Below are 20540 nucleotides of genomic sequence, written 5' to 3' on the forward strand. Positions count from 1 at the left end.
CGTGGACTTGGCCGGGCCCCACTTCCCGGGAGGGAGAGCCCCCGCACCGACCCCTCTCCCCCTCTCCGCCCTGGAGGGGCAGCCGCACCACGCCCCCCACCCCCAGGCTGGGAAGGCGGGGTGTCTAGCCCGCAACGGTTCCTAGTTCCCGCCTTCCGCAGTGGAACTTGACCCCCTTTAGGCCCCAGCACCTGAAAGGAGGGCAAGGGAAAGGGCCCCTTCACCCAAGTGCCTCCGAGCCCAGTTTCTTCCTCATGACTGAGGATTTTGCAACCGCTCCAGGCACGAGTGCCACCTTTCCGTTCACTCTCCCACCCTGGGGTCCTGGGCCGTGGCTAACAGGGCGGCCCGCCAAGACCCTGCTGGGGCCCTTCCCGGAAAAGTTCTCAGCCCTCCCTGTACCACCCCCACCCACGTTGACCATGGTGAGCCTTGAAGGACGGGTAAATTGGGCTGCGAGTAGGGTGCATGCGGATCCCAGTCGCAGGAAGACAAGGCGGGTGAGCAGTGAGCCCTCGCGGCACCATATTGCTCCCTGGAGCTGAAAACGTTTCCAAGCAAAGGAGCATTAACTACTAGCAGCTGAAGCAACACGGTTTGGCGCCAGGGGCTTTGGCGGTAGAATGTGGTGGGGCTGGGTTTAGGTGGTATTTGGTACCTCCACCGCCCATAGAAGGCTCTCCTCATACCTGCTCTAGCCTGTGGGCAGGGCACCCACAACTACTTTACCTGGCTGCCCTCCTACTGGACAGGGAAAAGGATAAATAATTCAAACCTGGGACCACTTGCTCAACCTAACTGCCAATGCCCTGAATGAATGGCTCAAGTAAAGGATCTTTCACAGGCTTCTACTACTGCATCATGATAGGACCACATACATTACACTCTGAGCCTGACAGCCCGGACAGAAGAGCTGCTGTTGGCCCCACTCACAGGTAAGGTGATCACCTTACAAAGAAGTGCTTAACTGAGTAAAATGGCCAGCTTTACCCTTCCCCACAGCCTAAGTTCTTTCCGGGATGTAAACAGGCAAGTAACTTGAGAAAGCACATGCAGACTGCATTTGAACCCAGAGCTGTTCCCATTACATCAATAACTCAAAAACTTAGAAGAGGAAAAGGAAATATTTTGCCTTCTTTGGCCTCAGATTTCAGTTCTCTCTGGACTCAAACTTGAGAGCTGGTATGATTCACAGGATTGGACAGCGGCCAACTCAGAGACGCATCTCTTGTCTTCTCAACATTGAGCCTAGATTCAAGTGGAGCTAGAAGAACAAAATTCTACTGGCTTGAATACCCAGGAACTAAAGAAAATCTAGGACAATGCGAACCAGCACATACTGAGTACCTACTAAGTGCCAGGCACTGTGCTAAATCCTTAAATACCTTAATCATCCCAGTCTTCTGGGGAAGGTATTTTCTGTTACTGGTAACTGCTGGGGCCAGCCACAGGACACACCACATCTCCCCTAGAGCCTCAGAGAAATAGGCTCTTCTGTGGAATGCCAAGCCAGTGCCCACACATCCTCTATAGCTCTCTGGAGCCATAGACACATACTAACATGACCTGTCTGAAATAGAATTTGGAGGAATCACTTTGAATATCTCTAGTGGGAAACAGAGGTGATCCTGGTTCTCTAGAAAGAAATCCTCTAACTTTCAGAATAGCTATAAAGAGTTGAGGATTCCGAATCCACTTGTGCTGCTTTGGCTCCTTCATGCCTCATTTTCTGCTTCTGTTTAATGTTACTCTAGTGCATGGTGTCAAGTACAAGCTTTGGACTTAGATTTGGATCCAAATCCCAGCTGAGTTCAAATGGAAATAAAAATAGTACCTACACCCTCACAGATTGTCTAAATTAAATGAGAAAATAGAAGCAAATGAAAAAACGGAAGTACAGAATTCTGCACAGCACCCGGCACATGGTAAGTGCTCAATAAATGGCAGCTGTTATTGTTACAAAATTGTCACCAAAAGTCTATGAAACATTATTAAAATAGAAATTATAGGTGGCAAGAATTAAACAGAAATCTCTGCATTATCCAGGGTAAGTGGATTCTAATTCAAAACAATAAGAAACAAGAAAACTCAAAAGAGGGGAGTAAAGACATACGTGTGACTAGGAGAGATCTAGGAGTGAAAGACAAGAGGGCTCTCGTGGGGGCTTGATGAGGAAAAAGGGGAGATAAGGAACAAGATAAGAGGAGATAAGGTGTTGTCATACTTCATCATCAGAGAAGAAAGAAAATTCCTCTGTGAGCTAAGGATTCAAGACCTTTCCTTAGGAAGTAGCAGAGCCACAGATACAGAGCTATGGCAGCAGCTTGATTCTCTGGACATTTAGAAATCAAATCACATGGTGTTATTTTGCGTATATGGACACATAATCCTTTCATCTGAAGGATTTTGATAAAAGACAAAGCATCAAAGAACAAGCATGGTATGATGGAAGAACTATAGGCCAAGTCAGGTACAGGAAAGGCCTTCTGGGCTCCTGGAACATCCCATACAAACCCTTTTTATTATTGGACCTTTTTTTTTTTTTTTCCCCTGTATGCTTTTCATCTCTTTCCCCCATTGGATTGTAAACCGTCCAGGGCAAGAACCTCATCTCATCTTCTGTAAGGTCCCTTTCCAGCCCCAAATACCATTACTGTAGTAGGCAGAATTAACCCCAAAGATACCCATACAACTCCTAGAGCCTGTGAATGTTACAGTAGGAAGCAAAAGGGACTTTGCAAATGTAATTAAGGTTATGGACTTTGAAATATGGAGATTATCTTGGATTATCCAGTGGGCCTAACCTAATCACACAAGCTTTTGAAAACATAGAACACTCACTGGCTGGAGGTAGGAGAGATACAGCAGCAGAAAGGGAGATCAGAGAGATGTGAAACATGAAGACTCAACTAGCTTTACAGATAAAGGAAACGCAGGCAGCCTCTAAAAGTCGAGAACCCTAGGCTGCCAGCAAGGATATGGGGACTTCAGTTCCACAGCGGCATGGAACTGAATTCTGCCAACATCCTGAGTGAGCAGGGAAGCAGATTCTCCCCCAGAGCTTCCAGATAAGAGCTCAGGGCAGCCAGCACCTTGACCTCCACCTCGTGAGACCTGGCCCAGGGAAGCCAGCCACACCCACCCAGACTTCCCAAGTCACAGAACTGTGAGATAGTGTATTCCAGTGGAGGAAAGCTACTACATTTATGGGAATTTGTTACAGCAGCAATAGAAAACTAATACAAACATTAATAACTTAAAACTTGTACAGCATTTTCCCAGATATCACTTCACTGAATCTGCAACAAGCATGACGGTATGATTGCCCCTTTATTTTAAGAAACCGATGCTCAGGGAGGATAAGTAACTTGTTCAGGTGACCAGCCAATGAGTACTCTAGGCAGAATTCACACTCAGGTCGAACTTCAGTGAGTGTTGTCTCCTCCACGGCAGCTGCCATTCTGTGGCTCTAAGGCTCTACAGTCTTAAGCTAAGTGAAAGTGGACTTAAGAAAAGACTAAAACAACAACAACAACAAAACCTCTCAGGTTTGGGGGTGCTTGGGTGGCTCAGTTGGTTGGGCATCTGACTTCGGCTCAGGTCATGATCTCGCGGTCCGTGGGTTCGAGCCCCGTGTCGGGCTCTCTGCTGACAGCTCAGAGCCTGAAGCCTGTTTCGGATTCTGTGTCTCCCTCTTTCTCTGCCCTTCCCAGCTCATGCTCTGTCTCTGTCTCAAAAATAAATAAATATTAAAAATTAAAAAAAAAATGAACAAAACCTCTCAGGCAGCTTTCATGCTATGAAAACTGAAAAGCTTTGAATACTCATTTCTGTTTCTTCCAAAGATATCGAGTAAGTCACAGAACAAGTCAAGTTATAAACAAGTAAACATAAAAAAAAAAATCAAGTCTTCTTTCTGACACATAGAAAAGATGTTGATAAACGGCAAAAGGAGAAATCCTCAAAAGAGTGGCTGCCAATGAAATATTTTCTCCCATTCAGATGCTCTTGTAGCCACTGTTAAAGTACACCTTTCACAGATGCCCTGTTTTGCTACCTGGTTTAGGAACGCCTCTGTGTTGGAGCTTTTAGCCCATTTTATTGCCAAGAAGTTCAACTGGTTCTTAGTCTGAAATTCCCCTTTTATAGTTCTTTTTTTTTTTTTTTTACTATTTATTTTATTTTTTTTTACAAATAGTTTATTGTCAAATTAGTTTCCACATAACACCCAGTNTAGTTTATTGTCAAATTAGTTTCCACATAACACCCAGTGCTCATCCCCACAAGTGCCCTCCTCCATGCCCATCCCCCCCCCCCTTTTATAGTTCTACCCATTAGTTCTAATTACTAAACAAAATAATCCCTTTCTCTCGTTGGTCTTTCCATCTCTCAAATATCTGTGAATTGTCATCACACCCTGCCCTTGGGTATCACTTTGCCAAGCTGCAGGCTCGTTCTGCCTGCCTAGGTCAGTCTTTCCCTGATACTATTGATCTTCACGTCTGAACTTCTTTCCCATATGTTTCTGTTCAAATGAGGGGTCTAATGTTGAACAGAGTGTTCTGCACACTATAGAAGTGCTGTATTCTAAAAGGTGAATTACACAGTAATTTATAAAGAAAAAGGAAATATGCCACGGTTTGGTACTGGATTAGAAAACTGTAGCACCGACTGCTTCTCTGCCTGCAATTTAAATAAACAGCAGAGTACAATGAATTTCCCCCAATTTTACATAAAAGTTTATGGCTACAAATTCAGTAACTTAAAGGTCAGACACTACATGCTGCTGAAAACAGCACTGTGAATATTTACATAGTATTTAAATTAGTTTTAATAGAAAAGATTAAGTGGACATCACGTTTTGCAATAAATATGGATACGATACATTAAAAAAGTATTTCTCCACGAAGTCTGGCTAAACTTCCATACCAGATTAAACATCCTGCCAAATAGAATCAGACGCCACATTTTTAAGAGCCAGAAATCTGGCCCAACATTCTCTATTCTTACCAAGAACTAAAGAGCTGTTTGTTTGCAGCAGTCTCCAGATAGATATTAATACTGGACCTTTCCAGTAGATTTTGTAACTCTCTATTGAGAAAAACTCTTAAAATTTGGCCAGACGTGGCTGTGGTTCCTGATAGCACATAATTCTTTCAGGGCTCTTATTAGCTGTTTAGTACTATACCCCCACCCACTAATTCACATCAGTGTTGTCTCTAAACAAAACCAGTCCCACAGAGTAATTTACCCAGTAATTTACAATCTGGCTGATTACCACTTTTTTCTGGTCAACAACACCCAGCAAATTCTTTGTGTTCAGAAAGCAACTATGCCATGGGGTAGCTCAAAATGTAATCTTTGGCTGAAAATGCAGACCTTCTGAAAGTCAAACTAAATAATTCCATATCTATTCCCTAAGTTATAGAGATTATTACATTTTAGTGATTTCTTGAAGAAGAAAATGTAAGGATGTGGATAGTCCATAAAAATAAGGAAATTGTCCCCAATCCTGAGGCTAGCATATTATCTGAACTCAGAAAATTGTCACAAAATGTTCCAAAAAAATGAATTCCTTCCTGTTAAAAAATGTCTCAAATAATGTTAGGCACCATCTATTGAGTACCTACTATGTGGTTTGACATTTTATAGTACCTACTATGTGGCTTGACAAGGTAGACATTAATATTCCCTTTTACAAAGGGAGAAGCAAGCTCAGAGTCCTTACTTATTGTTAGCTCAAGTTCCCAAAGCTGTTTAAAAGTCAGAGCTAGGACCAAACCCACATCTGATGGGCCCAAAGTTTCCTATACCAGGCTGCTCTCAAGTATTATTTTCTGAAATTGCTAAAATTTCAGAAGATAAAGCTTTAATTATATGATTTAATTTCATTAGTTCTTTTTTCTAAGGTGACATATTTGGGGAAACAGAAGGGGGTTTATATTTTTATGTGATTAAAACTTTCAAAAGGATTTTACAACTTAAAAATAACTTTAATGATCATTGCCTAATACTTGAGAAACTTTAGGGGCACCTGGTTGGCTCAGTCGGTTGAGTGTCCTACTTCAGCTCAGGTCATGATCTCGGTTGTGAGTTCGAGCCTTGCATCAGGCTTTGAGCTGTCAGCACAGCAGCTGGAGCTGGAGCCTGCTTCAGATTCTGTGTCTCCCCCTCTCTCCCCCTCCCATGATCATGCTCTGCCTCTCTCGGTGTTTCAATGATAAATAAATGTTAAAAATTTTTTTGAAATACCTGAGAAACTTTATTGATGCTTACTCCGGTAAACACTGTATTAATACAAGAGACACAGAGATGAATAACTGAGAGTTTCTACCCTCAAGATGCTTACAGTCCAATGAGACTATTAAAAAAGATTAGCGGTGTCCCCCTTTTGCAGAGGAAGAAACTAAAGACTGGTAAGGTTTAAGTGCCTTGCCCTAACTTACCTTCCCAGAGGCCGACAGGACCTGATCCAAGTTCTTCTGATCTCACTTCAGTGACTCCTCCACACCACCCCTACCTCCACATTCAGCTTCCTAATTGTGCTCTCCATTATTGTTCCTCTACATATTCAACAAGGCTTGTAGGAATCTGAAAATCTGAATTCATCTGGATAAGTACAGCAACAGGGTTAATGATTTTAATGCACAAAGAACCCACTAAGCCAATTTGTTTTTAAAAACATATAATAAAACCACAAACTGACATTTCTTATTACTTGAGCTGCTTCAATCTTAAATTGAAACACTATTCTAAGAAGCTGCAAATATTTTCAAAAAAGTGCAGGTTAAGTCAGGCTAAGGGAGAATTTTTAATGTTCTCTTTCACCATCAGGGCAACAGAAGGTCACTGTAAGAGAGAATGCATTTCTGTGACAAGGTTCCTATACTCAGAAACTCCCTATGAATTGTTTTCAAATTGTTATTCAACTTATCTCATTCATTTACTTAATGACAGCAAGCCAAGACTTTGTGCTGCAGGATCAAAATGGATGTATGAGATGCAGTCTCTGTTCAGGGGAAATAGAAACAAATTACTACAAAGGAATGATTACCTCTACTTGGGGCAAACAGCTTCCTGAAAGCTAAGGCATGAAAAGAAATTTGCCTAGTGGATTGGGGTGGAGGCAGAGAGAAAATGGTGAGGGTGGGCACAGAGAATAGCAAGATGTTGTTGCAAAATGTGTGCTATGCAAGATGACCTAACTTAGAACTAAAAGTATTAGCTAATGTGCTTGCTCTGTATTAATCACTTGGAAACTGAGCATATCACTACCAAATGGAACTTTTCGGTTATATTTCATAGCTCTTTATGAAACCAATTCCAATCCAGCTTTTATCCCTACTACTCCACTGAAACTGATTTTGTAAGTGATCACCAGTGACTTCCATGTTGCCAAATTTAATCCGAAACACTTTCAAACATCATCTTACTTGACCTTACAGAGCAAAGCATACAGATGACCATATATACTCTCTTCTAGAGAAGCTTCTCTTAACCTCTAGCCCCTCTTCTTCATCCCCTTTGCCAGATAGATCCTCCTCCTCCACCTGAACTCTAAACCTGAAGCTCCTCAAGGCTTACTCCATCCTTTCCCTTCCTCTCTAGGTGATATCAGCCATTCCTATAGCTTTAAATACCACCCAGATGCCCATGACCTCCAAATGTGTATCTCTAAGCTGACCTCACCTCTAAGCTCCAGTCTTAAAAATCCAACTGCCTCTCTGATTATCTCTACTTGCAAATCTCTCAGGCATCTCAAAGTTAGCAAGTTCAAGAGTAGAGCTGATTATTTCTGTGACTCTCCCTAAAATCCACTTATCTCCTTGTCATACCAGTCATGACCCACCATTCACCTGGAAGTCATTCTTGCCCCTACCTCCAGTCATCAAATTCTGTCAGCTCTCCCTCTGCCTACTTTTCCATATCCACATCAGCCACCAACACCCTAATCCAGGACATGGTCTTCTTGCACCTGGATATCCACTCTTCGGCCCTCTCTCCCCAGTAAAGAGGTACATTCTCCACACAGCAACTACAGTGACTGTTTAAGGCCTTTCATTCCCCTGTTTACAACTGTTCTGTAATGGTCATCAGTTCTTTCATAAATATTCTAACTTCATTCTCTCCTTCAGGTACCTGGTAAGATTATGAAATTAGGTGGGGCATGTGACTTTCTTTGGACAAATAAATGAGAGAAAAAGTGATATCACTCTGGGGTGGAAACTTTAAGGGCCAAAGTGTATTTCACCTTTTTCTCTTCCTCTGCCTTGACAATCACAATGTTCCAGATAATAGATGCTGCATTAGCCTGGGTCCTAGACTTAGGGTATAATGGCAAAATGGATATGTAGCATGAGTGAGAAATAAATGGATGGAAAGCTACATCTTCAACAGATCCAAGTGCCTTACCATAATGAACAAATTCCAATACAGTTGGTTACTATGTACCTACCTGTCCAAACTCATCTTGGACCTGTCCTTCCAGCTCATTGTATTCCACTCACATTGACCTCCTTCCGTGCACTGTTCTTCGCACCTTTATATCTCAGTTTAAATATCATCCGCTCAGAGATGTCTCCTGTAACTACTGTCTCAAAGAAGGTCCCCTACTACGATTCTTCATCACAGCACCCTGACCACTTCCTGCATGGCACATCACCGTCTATAATAGTTATCCATCTCTTTGGTAAACTGTCTCTCCCTCTAGACTGTAAGCACCATGAAGGGAAGAGCTCACCATCACCTCTAGTGCCTAGCATTGTACCTTCGATATATTACCGTATGTTTGGTAGGCCCTCAATAAATGTTAAATGAATGAACAAATGAAAAAAGATTCCAAAAGTGGGACATAAGAAAACAACTGACACTTCGTATCACCTATCACAGAGGCAAGAGGAGGCAGTGGTTGTGGGAACAGTAAGTGAACTCACATTTACTGTGACTGAGGTACCTAACACTAATTTAGGTGTTTTACATATGTTCTCTCTCTAGATTCTCAATAATCCTAGGAGGTCAATATTAATATCTTCACTTTATAGATCAGGCATCTGAGACTCAACCTGCTCAAGCAGCAAAACCAGTAACAGCAGCAGTTTGAACCCAGACCTGTTAACCTTTCCTCCAAACCACGATGCTCTCCTCCCTTCCCTAGAAATTAAACTGCTACTAATAGTATTTCATCATTATCTATTATATATGTAAATTGCTTATATATGAATCTATTTCTACCCCAAGAGCTAGTTTTCTTTTGTTTGGTGTTATTTGTTTTTTGTTTTTTTTTTAAAGGTTCATCCTAAAGCCTATTTCAGGTACCTTTTGCTATCTGGGACAAGTGAGGCAGAATGGTAAAGCAAATCCAAACTACAGATAAATTAGACATGCTATTGAAACTTTTTCTTGAAGTCTTTTAGACCACCTAAGTAGTGGGTCTTTTGAACAGGCCCAGCAGGCTGCTATTTATTTGCCTAGGAGAAACAAGACTCCTGGCTCCTAGTCAGTGCTCTTTCCACTACAACACACTGCTTCCTCTATCAAGACCTGGTGATCACATCAAAGTAACCAGCAGAGAACACCTAGATAACACAGATTCTCAATTCCCCAATGTTTCTTTTACTGTCTGTCAATGAGAAGACTTCCCCTGAACAAAAAGAACATACACAATAAAAACAAAGGAGATCAGGAAGAGCTATTTTAATTTTCTATTAAACGTCTTCCAAAAGCATTATTTTACCCCATATCTTACTGAGTTATAAGAAATAACATTAGTATTAGAAAAACTAGGAAGATAAATTAAATGTGCTAATTAGTTAAACTAAACTTATATGAAAAAGGAAAATTATAACAAAGGACTGAGAGCTTTACAAATTTAATAGGAGATTATACTTTGAAAACTGTGCATATCAAGGCAAACTTTATTTGTTCAATTATTTCTAACAACAGCGTTTTATGATTAATACACTGATTTTTCAAGAAGGAAACTCATCCTAAAAATATTTTTATTTTAAAAATAGGCCTGTGTTCACCTATAGATTTTTTCCCCTAACTCTGATCAGATTTATTTTGATTTGGGAAGAAAATACCATCTTGATAGCATGAAAACAAAATTTAAGTTTTTTAAAACATCCCAGTACAGATTTTAAAAACAATTAATGGAAAATAGGTTCAGGTTAACATTAAGTGCACAACACTAATTATTGGCCAGCTACTGGTATTCGGTTTCTTCCCTAGTTCTCCCAAGGAAAACTTAAAGTCAGTCTTCAGCAGAATGCTCTTTAAATACACTTTATAAGTAAAATGAGAGCTTTTGTTTACATAGTTTTTAGATCTTGCTGTTCCTAATTTTATTCTGAAACTCAATTTTACCCCAAACCATAATTACCATATTAACTTTGTAATGCACAGTTGTATGCAATTCAGCAAGCAGTAGTCTACCACCAGGCTCTATTCAGCCAGAGTTCAGGAAAAACAGGATTGGTCACACCCATTTAAAATCAAATCTCCCATTATCTGCTAATGTGTGGTTTCCATCTAAGTTCTGACAATGAAATATATGGATATATATTTATATATCTCATCTTAATTTTTAAAGATAGGCAAAGGGAGTTCTTCACAGCTTAGCTTTGCCTGGCTGAAGCTGAAGATTTTGTAACTTCAGAGCCAGCCCCATGTTGCCAGTGATTTTCAATCTGCCTTGAAAGAATGCCTGTAAGTGAAAAGAAAGAAAACTTATTACTTGGTGTTTTTTGTTTTGAGATTGCTGATATTTCTACACGATCCAGCCCTGAGATCATTTATTTATCCAGGTTTCTTAAGCTTTCTTCAAAATATGAAACATGGCTTTCTAGAATAGCTTTAGAACTAGATTCCTCAGGGTACCTGGTGGCTCAGTCGGTTAAGCCTCCAACTCTTGATTTTGGCTCAGGTCATGATCTTGTGGTTCACAGGTTTGAGCCCTGTGTCAGGCTCCACACTGACAGGGTAAAGCCTGCTTGGGATTCTGTCTCCCTCTCTCTCTGCCCCTCTCCCACTCGCTCTCTATCTCTTTCTCAAAATAAATAATAATGAACTTAAAAAAAAAAAAGAACCAGATTCCTCAAAAGGAAGGCTTTGTAAGAGGCATGCTCTGCAAAGAGCAGTCATATGGCAGATCTTTCCCAAATGTCTTGTCTTAGAAATTGAGTCTACATTTATCTGCCTTCCTCACAGATGATACCTTTTCCAAATAGTAAGCAAAGTGGATTCATACTAGATGGATTTTGTTTAAAAATATTACACATGGATCAAGAATATGAACTGAGGGGGTGCCTGGGTGGCTCAGTTGGTTAAATGCCCGGCTTCGGCTCAGGTCATGATCTCGTGGTTCGTGGGTTCAAGCCCCGCATCGGGCTCTGTGCTGACAGCTAGCTCAGAGCCTGGAGCCTATTTCAGATTCTGTATCTCCCTCTCTCTCTGACCCTCCCCTGCTCACGCTCTCTCAGAAATAAATAAAACATTAAAAAAAAAAAAAAAAAGTATGAACTGAGGGCACCTGCTGGCTCAGTTGGTATAGCCTGTGACTCCTGATCTCTGGGTTATGAGTTCGAGCCCTACACACTGAGTACAGAGATTACTTAAAACTAAAACCTTACCAAAAAAAAAAAAAGAATATGAATTAAAATTTTTCAGTAGTCTGCTGTGAGAAAAAGCATAAGCATAACACGCTTAGATATTGTGAGGTTCAATACAATGTGGATGAAATGTCACCAATTTTTTTTCCTTTTTTGGTTTATATGATAAAGGATTTATCCCTACAGAGGGTGGCCAGGCAGCCTGTTGAGACGGAGGTGCTGGTGTTAGTCTTTGGCTCAAGAAGAAGAATCAAACCAACCGAAGTGCTGACCCAGAGTCACAATTTGTTCCATTTAATAACTGCCTCAGATTAGATCACTTGATGTTTGCTAAATTTATCATGTATTAAAATCCCAGGAAAACTTAAAAGAAATAATAGCAAAATTGGGAACACAGCATGATTTTCCTGCTATGATCTCTTTTAACTCAATTATTAAAATAAGGAAGGGCTAGATGAAAAAAGTTTCTGGTAGTCTTAGCTTTCTAAGCAAGTACATTAAGAAGTTAGGAGCTCTTCTGCCTTATCCTTGAGAATGTACAGAGCTGTGCTTTTTCTACACCTTCTGGTAAGGGTGACTAATTCCTTTTTTTTCCCCCCTACTCTGTCTGGACAAACTAAATATTTCCTTTCTATATGGCACACAGCCTTCTGTCTGATGACTTTAAAGGTCAGGTGTCTCAGAACACAATATATTTAACATATGTCCTTAAAAAACATGGACCAGTAATATCTAACAGAGAAAGTCACCATCTTTCTTTTTTTAAATTAAAAGAGAAAATGACTTTTTATTTACTAAGTATTATAGAGAAAACATGAATTTTCACCATTTAGGGAGTCCAGACATAAGGATCACTTTAATCTGGCCCCTAGGTATTCTTCATGTGTACTGGAGCACACTGCTTTGTTTCAACTGTAGCCAAACACTGAAATTATTATTTCCAATGCATTTAATGGTTTAAAGTCAAATTCTCTAAGCATAAGGGAAGGCCATTAGCATATTAATAGAAATATCTGCCATTTTTATCTTTAATTCCTTTGGATGCTAACAGGTGTTGAAAAAAAAAGAAAAAAGCTGAATGATACTTTGCTCCCCCAAATGGATGGTAAACAGATAAACTGAGAATGGAGGCAGCTGATGTGTGAAGTCTGACCACCCTGCCAAGGAAGTGCATGGAGTGAGTGCACAGTGGAACGAGGAACAGCGGGAGGGAAAGATGAAGACAGCCAGCTCCTATATTGGTGGCCTCTGTTTTGTCCAGATTTCTGGAGTGGGTTCTGTGGGTGGAGATGTCAGTGCCAATGGTGTGTAATCAGCTGAAACATCATCACAGATGCAAGTCTCACTTGCAAAGCATCAACTGAAATAGGCTTAGTTGCTTAGAGAAAGCATTTTAAAAAGGAATACTAGTGTGAGTCAGATTTAGTTGCTTTATCCAATCTTTTGAATTACCAGGGGGGTGCAGGAATAAGACCTAAAACAAAGCAGGCTGAGGCAACAACAACAAAATACATATACAATGGAAAGAAGCATCAGTTTCTTTTTGTTACCTCTGGCTAATGAAAGCTTAGTGTTTCAAGTCTCTTTAGTGAGTATGAGAAGACCCTTGCCAATTGTGAACCAGGAAAATCTATACAAGGCATAAATACATTTTAGACAAAAACAGTTTAATCCAGCAATTGTTTAGTGAAAATCTAAAAATGTCAGGCATTGTACTAAGTTCTGGAGACATGAAGTTGAATAAGAGGTGGTTTTTTCCTTTGAGTCGCTCACAATCTAACAGAGAAGAAATAGGCACATCATGACTCATATAATGTGACAAGTGCTAAGCTTGCTTCTAGTAGATGGCCGGGAAGAGGGACTGGCCATAGTTCCCCAACAACTTGTATGGAGGTCTCAGGGAATAACATCTGGGCTAATTTGGAAAGGGAAGGAGTTTGTCAGGAAAGGTAGTTCAGATTAAGAGAGTACAGGGCAAAGAAAGGTGCGAAATGTACAAGGCCATGCCTTTATTCACATTGCTCCTTCCCCCTGGATTGCTCCTACTCTCCATCTGTGCACGGTTGACTTCTGGTCCCTCTTAAGATTCAGCTCAAGTGTTGCTTCCTCTGCTGTGAGACTTTCTGTGCTGGTCCAGGAAGACATGGCTGCTCCACCCACCACATTCCCCTGTCCACAAGCTATAGGCATGGCACCATGGATACTTGAATATACTTAACTCTTTTGCAGGCCTGTCTCCTACCAAATTGTGGATGCCCTATGCATGAGAACTCTTTCTTATTCATCTGGGTATTTCCAGCACACAAGACAGTGCCTGGCACACAGCCTGCTGCACAAATGTTTGTCATTTGTTAAGTGAACATTTCAGGGAACACTGAGTTTTGTGGGTTTGACCACTTTGCACTCTATGGTATGAGGCTGAGGTGGGAGATGAAATGGAATGGGCTAAAAGACCCATCTACCAGGAAGAAATAAGCTGCATCATACTTACGGACTGAGGATTCATTTTACCAGTCATTAACGCCAGTAAGTCAGAGTCAGCCATTGTAATTGTGCAGTCAGCCTTCTTATCTAAAACAGATTATGTAGGAAAAGAAAGGAGAAAAAGGGAGAGTATTCAGTTTCATGTGTACATTTTAGTCAAAACCCACTGACAGCAATAGATCACATCCAGTACTGGAGGAGTGTGGGGAAAAACATACTCATGTTCTCTAATATGGCAGCCTGGTAAAAGGTGGCATAAATTACTAGCAACCTCAATATCTTGCAAGAGGGTGGGGCGCCTTGGTGGCTCAGTCAGTTAAGCGGCCCACTTCAGCTCAGGTCATGATCTCGCGAATTGTGAGTTCAAGCCCCATGTCGGGATCTGGGCTGACAGCTCGGAGCCTGAAGCCTGCTTCGGATTCTGTGTCTTGCTCTCTCTGTGCCCTCTCCTGCTCATGCTCTGTCTCTCTGTCTCTCAAAAATAAATAAATGTTTTTAAAAACTTTTTTAAAAATTTTACAAGAGGGACTTGATGATCATATTCATATAATGAGATACAATGCAGTCATTAGATGATGTGGATCTACATTTATTGACCTGAAAAAATGCTCATGTTATATTGTTCATGATACTGTTATACAAGCCAGTTATAAAATTATGAGCATGGTCTGGTTTTTGCTTCAAAACAGATATTCAGGGTGCTTGGGTGACTCAGTCAGCTAGGGGTCCAACCCTTGGTCTTGCCTCAGGTCATGATCTCACAGTTCCTGGGTTCAAGCCCCAAGTTGGGATCTGCACTGACAGCACAGAGCCTGCTTGGAATTCTCTCTCTCCCTCTCTCTGCCCCTCCCTGCTCACTCTCTCTCAAAGTACATACATAAACTTAAAAAAAACAAAAACAAAGGACATTCAATCACACATGTATAGGAAAAAATCCATAAACATAGACACAAATATATTAATAATAGTTATATAATATATATTATATAATAATATAGTTATTAACTATATTAAATAAAATATAGTTATATAATAGCTATATTATAATAGTCTGCACCCAGACTGTAAGGTGACCCCTCTTGGTGTTCATGCCTTTGTATGCCTTTGAGTGCAGGCAGGACCTGTGACTTGCTTCTACCCAATAGAATGTGGCAAGGGAGATGGGATATCATTTCTGCGGTTCGGTTATGTTATGTAAGATTGTCTTGCTAGCAGACTTACTCTCTCCTACAGGCCTCAAATAAGCTAGCTGCTGTGCTATGAAGTATATAAGCAAAGAGCCATGTGGCAGGGTGCTAGGCTTTAGGAGCTGAGGGCAGACTCTGGCCCAAGGCCAGTAAAAAACTAAAGTTCTCATTCTCCATAGCTGCACGGAAATGAATTCTGCCAGCAACCTGAGTAAACTTGGACACAGACCCTTCTGCAGTCAAGCCTCCAGAAGAGAACCCAGCCCTAGCCAACACCTTTACTGCAGCCTGTAAGACCCTATGCAGAGGACCCAATTAAGCTGTCCTCAGCCAACTCACCCATGGAAACAATGATGTAATAAACGTGTGTGTTGTTTTAAGCCACTAAGTTTGTGGTAATTTGAGATACAGTAATAAAAAATTGAGTATAGTTATCTATATCAGGGGTTATCAAACTTTTTCTGTAAAAGATCAGACACTAAGTATTTTAGACTCTGCCTAAAGCCAGTAGGTCTCTATCGCAACTCTGCAACTCTGCCTCTGTAGCACAAAGCTACCATTGATAATACATAAACAAAAGAGTGTGGCTGTGTGCCAATAAAACTATTTCCAAAACAGGTAGCAGACAGAACGGGAGAAGATATTTGCAATTCACAGATCTGACACAAAACTTGTATCCAGAATATATAAAAAATTCCTATCATTCAATCAGAAAAGTTTAGATAATCCAATACCAAAATAGGCAAATAATAAACAGACACTGTACAAAAGATCTCTAAATGGCCAAAATAGCATATGAAACTATATTCAACTTCATTACCCATCAGGGAAATGTGAATTAAAAGGACGGGTGAGATACTACTACATACTTATAAGAATGAATGGCCAAAAAGGAAAAAAAAATGACAATACCCAATGCTGATTACAATGAGGAGCAATTAAAAGGTCAATACAGTGCTGGAGGGACAGTAAAATGGTATATCCACTTTAAAAAAACAGTCTGGAAGTTTCTCAGAAGACTAAACATACATTGCCATATGACTTACAATCCCACTTTTAGATGTTTACCCAAAAGAAATGAAAACATATGTTCACACAAAAACTCTATGTGAATGTGCATAGCGGCTTTATTCCAATGGCCAAAACTGGGGGAAAAACCAAATGTGCATCAACTAGTGAATGGATAAACTTCTCAACAACAAAAAGAAACAACCCCTCTCTCCCAAAGCCTTGCAATGCCTCCAGCGCCTCTACCTTTCACACCACCTTCCGTACAATTCGGAAGTTCAAAGGCTCTCTACACGGAAGCTCATTCTATACATGAAGAGCAGACAAAGCAAGATTACTTCTGTGTTTTCTCATTTTAATGATTCCCTAATATATTTTTAAAAATTTTAATCAAGGGGCGCCTGGGTGGCTCAGTGGGTTAAGCATCCGACTTGGGCTGAGGTCTTGTAGTTCATGGGTTTGAACCCCATGTCAGGCTCTGCGCCAAAGTCTCAGAGCCTGGAACCTGCTTCAGATTCCCAGTCTCCTTCTCTCTGCCCCTCCCCTGCTCATGCTCTGTCTGCCTCTCTCTCTCTCTCTCTCTCAAAAATAAACATTAAATTTTTTATATAATTTTTAAATCAGAAGTAGTGGATTCCTAAATGATTCCAAAGTCATCTGTAATTCTCTGATTTTGTTTCGTTCTGTTTTATCCTTCATTTCCAGCTTTGGGTGTGGGGAGAGGCAAGTGACACAAAAGATTTTTTTATTGTTGGAATGTTTTCCAATGACCAGCTAAAGATCTGCACTGGAATACAACTTACATGCCTTCTGCATTTTTTTTTTTTTAAAGTAGGCTTTGTGCTCAGTGCAGAGCCTAATGCAGGGCTTGAACTTACAACCCTCCCCAGATTAAGACCTGAGTTGAAATCAAGACCTGAGCTGAGATCAAGAGTCCAACGCTTAACAAACTGAGCCACCCAGGAGCCCCTACCTTTTGCATTTTTAAAGCCTGAATTTAAGCACAGTGATAGTGTTCAAAGAGCAGCTCAGTTTGAAAAGATTTATCTGCACTTTGAGGTCCCTTTTGAATGCCATTTGATAGGACCCTCAAGTGTTTTCATTGCTACATTCAAGCACCTCACAAGTCCAAGATGCTGGATGCCATATGGCATGGAAAACGCAAGGCTTTGGGCAAAGCTTGTGGGCTTGCATTGGGGGACGGAAGAGAACAGAATTTGTTTATTTGTCTGATTTAGAAATAAGGTATCTCAGAGATGCCATTATTTTCTGTTTAAGTTAAACTGCATTTTGATCTATTGGTTAATATGAAATGTACTGTTCCAATATAAAACAGTAATTATTTGACCTTTGGGGAGAAAAAAAAAAGGGAACAAACTACTGATGTTACATGCAAAACATGCAAAAACATGAATGAATCTTGGTGAAAGAAGCAGGCTCAAAAAACTATATACTGGAGCACCTGGCTGGCTCAGTCAGTAGCGTGTGTGACTCCTGATCGCAAAGTTGTAAGTTCAAGCCCCACTTTGGGTGTAGAGATTACTTAAAAATGAGATCTGAAAGGGTGCCTGGTGGCTCAGTTGGTTGAACATCCAATTCTTGATTTTAGCTCAGGTCATGATTCTAGGGTCATGGGATCAAGCCCTGCATCGGACTCTGTGTTCTGCCCTTGTCCCCCACTCCCGCTCTCTCTCTACAAACAAACAAATAAAACCTTGAAACAGAACAAAAAGCTACATACTGTATGATTCCATTTATGACATTCTGGAAAACGTAAAGCTACAGGGCCAGAGATCAGAGTAGTGGTTGCCAGGGCCTGAGGGTGGGAGAAGGGGATTGACTACAAAGGGATATGAGAACACTTTTTGGGGTGATGGAAACGTTCTATCATTTGACTTTTGGTGATAGTTACACAAATATATGCATTTGCCTAAAATGATAGAATTATACCTCAAAAGGATGGATTTTATTAAATTATAGCTCAATGACCCCAACTGAAAAAAAATGACCAACGAAAACAAAACAAACAAAACCCTGACAGTAACCAGTACTGTCAAAAACGTGGAGCAAATGAAACTCTCATGTAATGTGGAAGGTAATGTAAAATAGCATAACCACACACACACACACACACACAAAACTGGCTATTATTTTTTTTAATGTTTTATTTATTTCTGAGAGAGAGAGAGAGAGAGAGAGAGAGACAGTGTGAGCAGGGGAAGGTCAGAGAGAGAGGGAGACACAGAATCTGAAACAGGCTCCAGGCTCTGAGCTGGCAGTCAGCACAGAGCCTGACACAGGGCTCAAACCCACAAACCATGAGACCATGACCTGAGCCGAAGTTGGAGGCTTAACCGACTGAGCCACCCAGGCGCCCCAAAACTGGCTATATTGTACTTTATGACCTAGTTCTGGTTATATGCCAAGTGAAAATGAGTACATATATCCACTAAAAGACCCATATGAAAATGTTCATAACAGCTTTATTCATAAGGCCCTAGAATGGAAACACTGAAAAGATACATCAACCATAGAATGAATGAATACATTCTGGAGCATTCACACAATACAAACTAACTACTGCTACATACAACAAATTAAAGAATCTTATGATGCTGAGCAAAAGAAGCCAGACCGAAAAAACAAATATTATATGAGTCCATGTAAATACATTTCCAAAATAAATACAATCAGTCTACGGTGATAGAATTTGGAATAGTGGTTTCTTGTAGGAGAGGACAGTGATCACAGGGAGCATGAGAGAGACTTCTAGAATGCTGGCAACATTCTGCAGCTTGATCGGGGAGATATATATTCATCAGTAAACATTTATCAAGCTAGACACTTCAGATTTATGCCTTTTATTACAAGACTTCAATACAAATTTTACACAAAACAAACAAAAAAACAGGTAGTGGGCTGGATTTGGCCCACATCATTTGTCAAACCCTGACATAGATGGTGGGATTCCAGGAAGAGTAACTTTTCCATTTTGTTTCTCTGACTCTTCTAATTTTTGTTTATACTAAGTGCATATGACTTATAATAGGAGGTTTAAAAAATATTAATTTTAGTATCAAAGTACAATGAATAAAAAGACTGTACAACAAAGAATCTAATATCTCATTGCTAAATCAGCCATGTCTTCCTTGGACAAATAATAATTTTCAAATGCAAAAGAAAAATTCACTCAGAAAAATATTTGTTAGCACTGTCTTTTAGACAATTAATATAACAATAATCCTCTAATAGCTGGCTCTTCCTCAAAGTTGGTCTCTCCCTGAAACCAAAAGTCACTTTCTAGCTTAATATTGTTTTATTTTTCTTTATTGCACTTATCTGAAACTACCTTACTTATTTGTATACGTGTTTTCTGTCAGTATTTATCCACTACAATAAAAACTTCACAGGGATAGAGCCCATGTCAGTTTTGTTCACTGCTATATCCCCAGGTCCTTGAAGAGTGCTTGACATATAAAGGGTAATCAATAAATACTTGCTGAATAATAAGTAGATTATGTAGAGTTCAAAAGATGATCAAATCATGGCCCAATAGCTAATAAGATAATCTGTGCTTTAAGAGATTAGAGGATGTATGCTCTGAATTCTTGCAAAACTCCCATGCAAAAATTCTAATGACCTATGTGATGGTATTAGCAGGTGCGCAGGTCAGGAGGTGGACCCTAATGAATGGGATTAATGCCTTATAAAAGTCTCCAGGGGCTGACACTGCAGAGCCTGCTTGGGATTCTTCCCCTCCCCCCCTCCCCCAGCCTTTCCCCTGCTCATGCATGTGCTCTCAATCTCTCTCAAAATAAAATACTTAAAAAAAGTTTTTTTTAAAGATACTCCAAAAAGGGCCCCAGCCCCTTCTACCATGTGAACCCACAGCAAGAAATTACCACCCATAAACCAGCAAGAGGGCCTGGACCAAGGCTGACATGTTGACCTTGGACTTCCAGGCTCTAGACTGAGAAATAAATCTCCATCGTTTATAAGCTACTCACTCTGTGGTATTTTGTTACAGCAGCCCAAATGGACTAAGATAGTAGTAAATTATTAAAGTACAGCATGTCCATATTATTAAATAGTTAAAACAAGATTGAAAGTTAAAAGGTTTTATTATATGTGTTAGAACTCAGGGATAGCCCCTAAAAAGATTGAGATTCAATTGCTATTCCATCTTTGCTTCTGACAAAATTTTCTTATTACTGGAAAAAAAAGTTTGACCTTTGAAAATGAAGGGATTTAA

At 40.3% G+C, this 20540-nt stretch overlaps 1 protein-coding gene across 1 annotated transcript in view; it reads right to left on the reverse strand.

Annotated features, from left to right (window-relative positions):
* Positions 1 to 9852: 9852 nt before the first annotated feature.
* SCP2 (sterol carrier protein 2) overlaps positions 9853 to 20540 on the reverse strand; it is a 140111-nt gene continuing 129423 nt past the window's right edge. Inside the window, exons 15-16 of the mRNA XM_039237793.1 lie at positions 14101 to 14180; positions 9853 to 10705 (exon numbers count right to left, since the gene is read on the reverse strand). Of these exons, the coding sequence (XP_039093724.1) occupies positions 10610 to 10705; positions 14101 to 14180 (176 nt within the window). The 3' untranslated portion in view covers positions 9853 to 10609. The remainder of the gene's footprint in view (positions 10706 to 14100; positions 14181 to 20540) is intronic.

The sequence above is a fragment of the Hyaena hyaena genome, unplaced genomic scaffold (assembly GCF_003009895.1).
Source record: "Hyaena hyaena isolate Hyena2069 unplaced genomic scaffold, ASM300989v1 scaffold_5, whole genome shotgun sequence".
Lineage (NCBI taxonomy): Eukaryota > Metazoa > Chordata > Mammalia > Carnivora > Hyaenidae > Hyaena > Hyaena hyaena.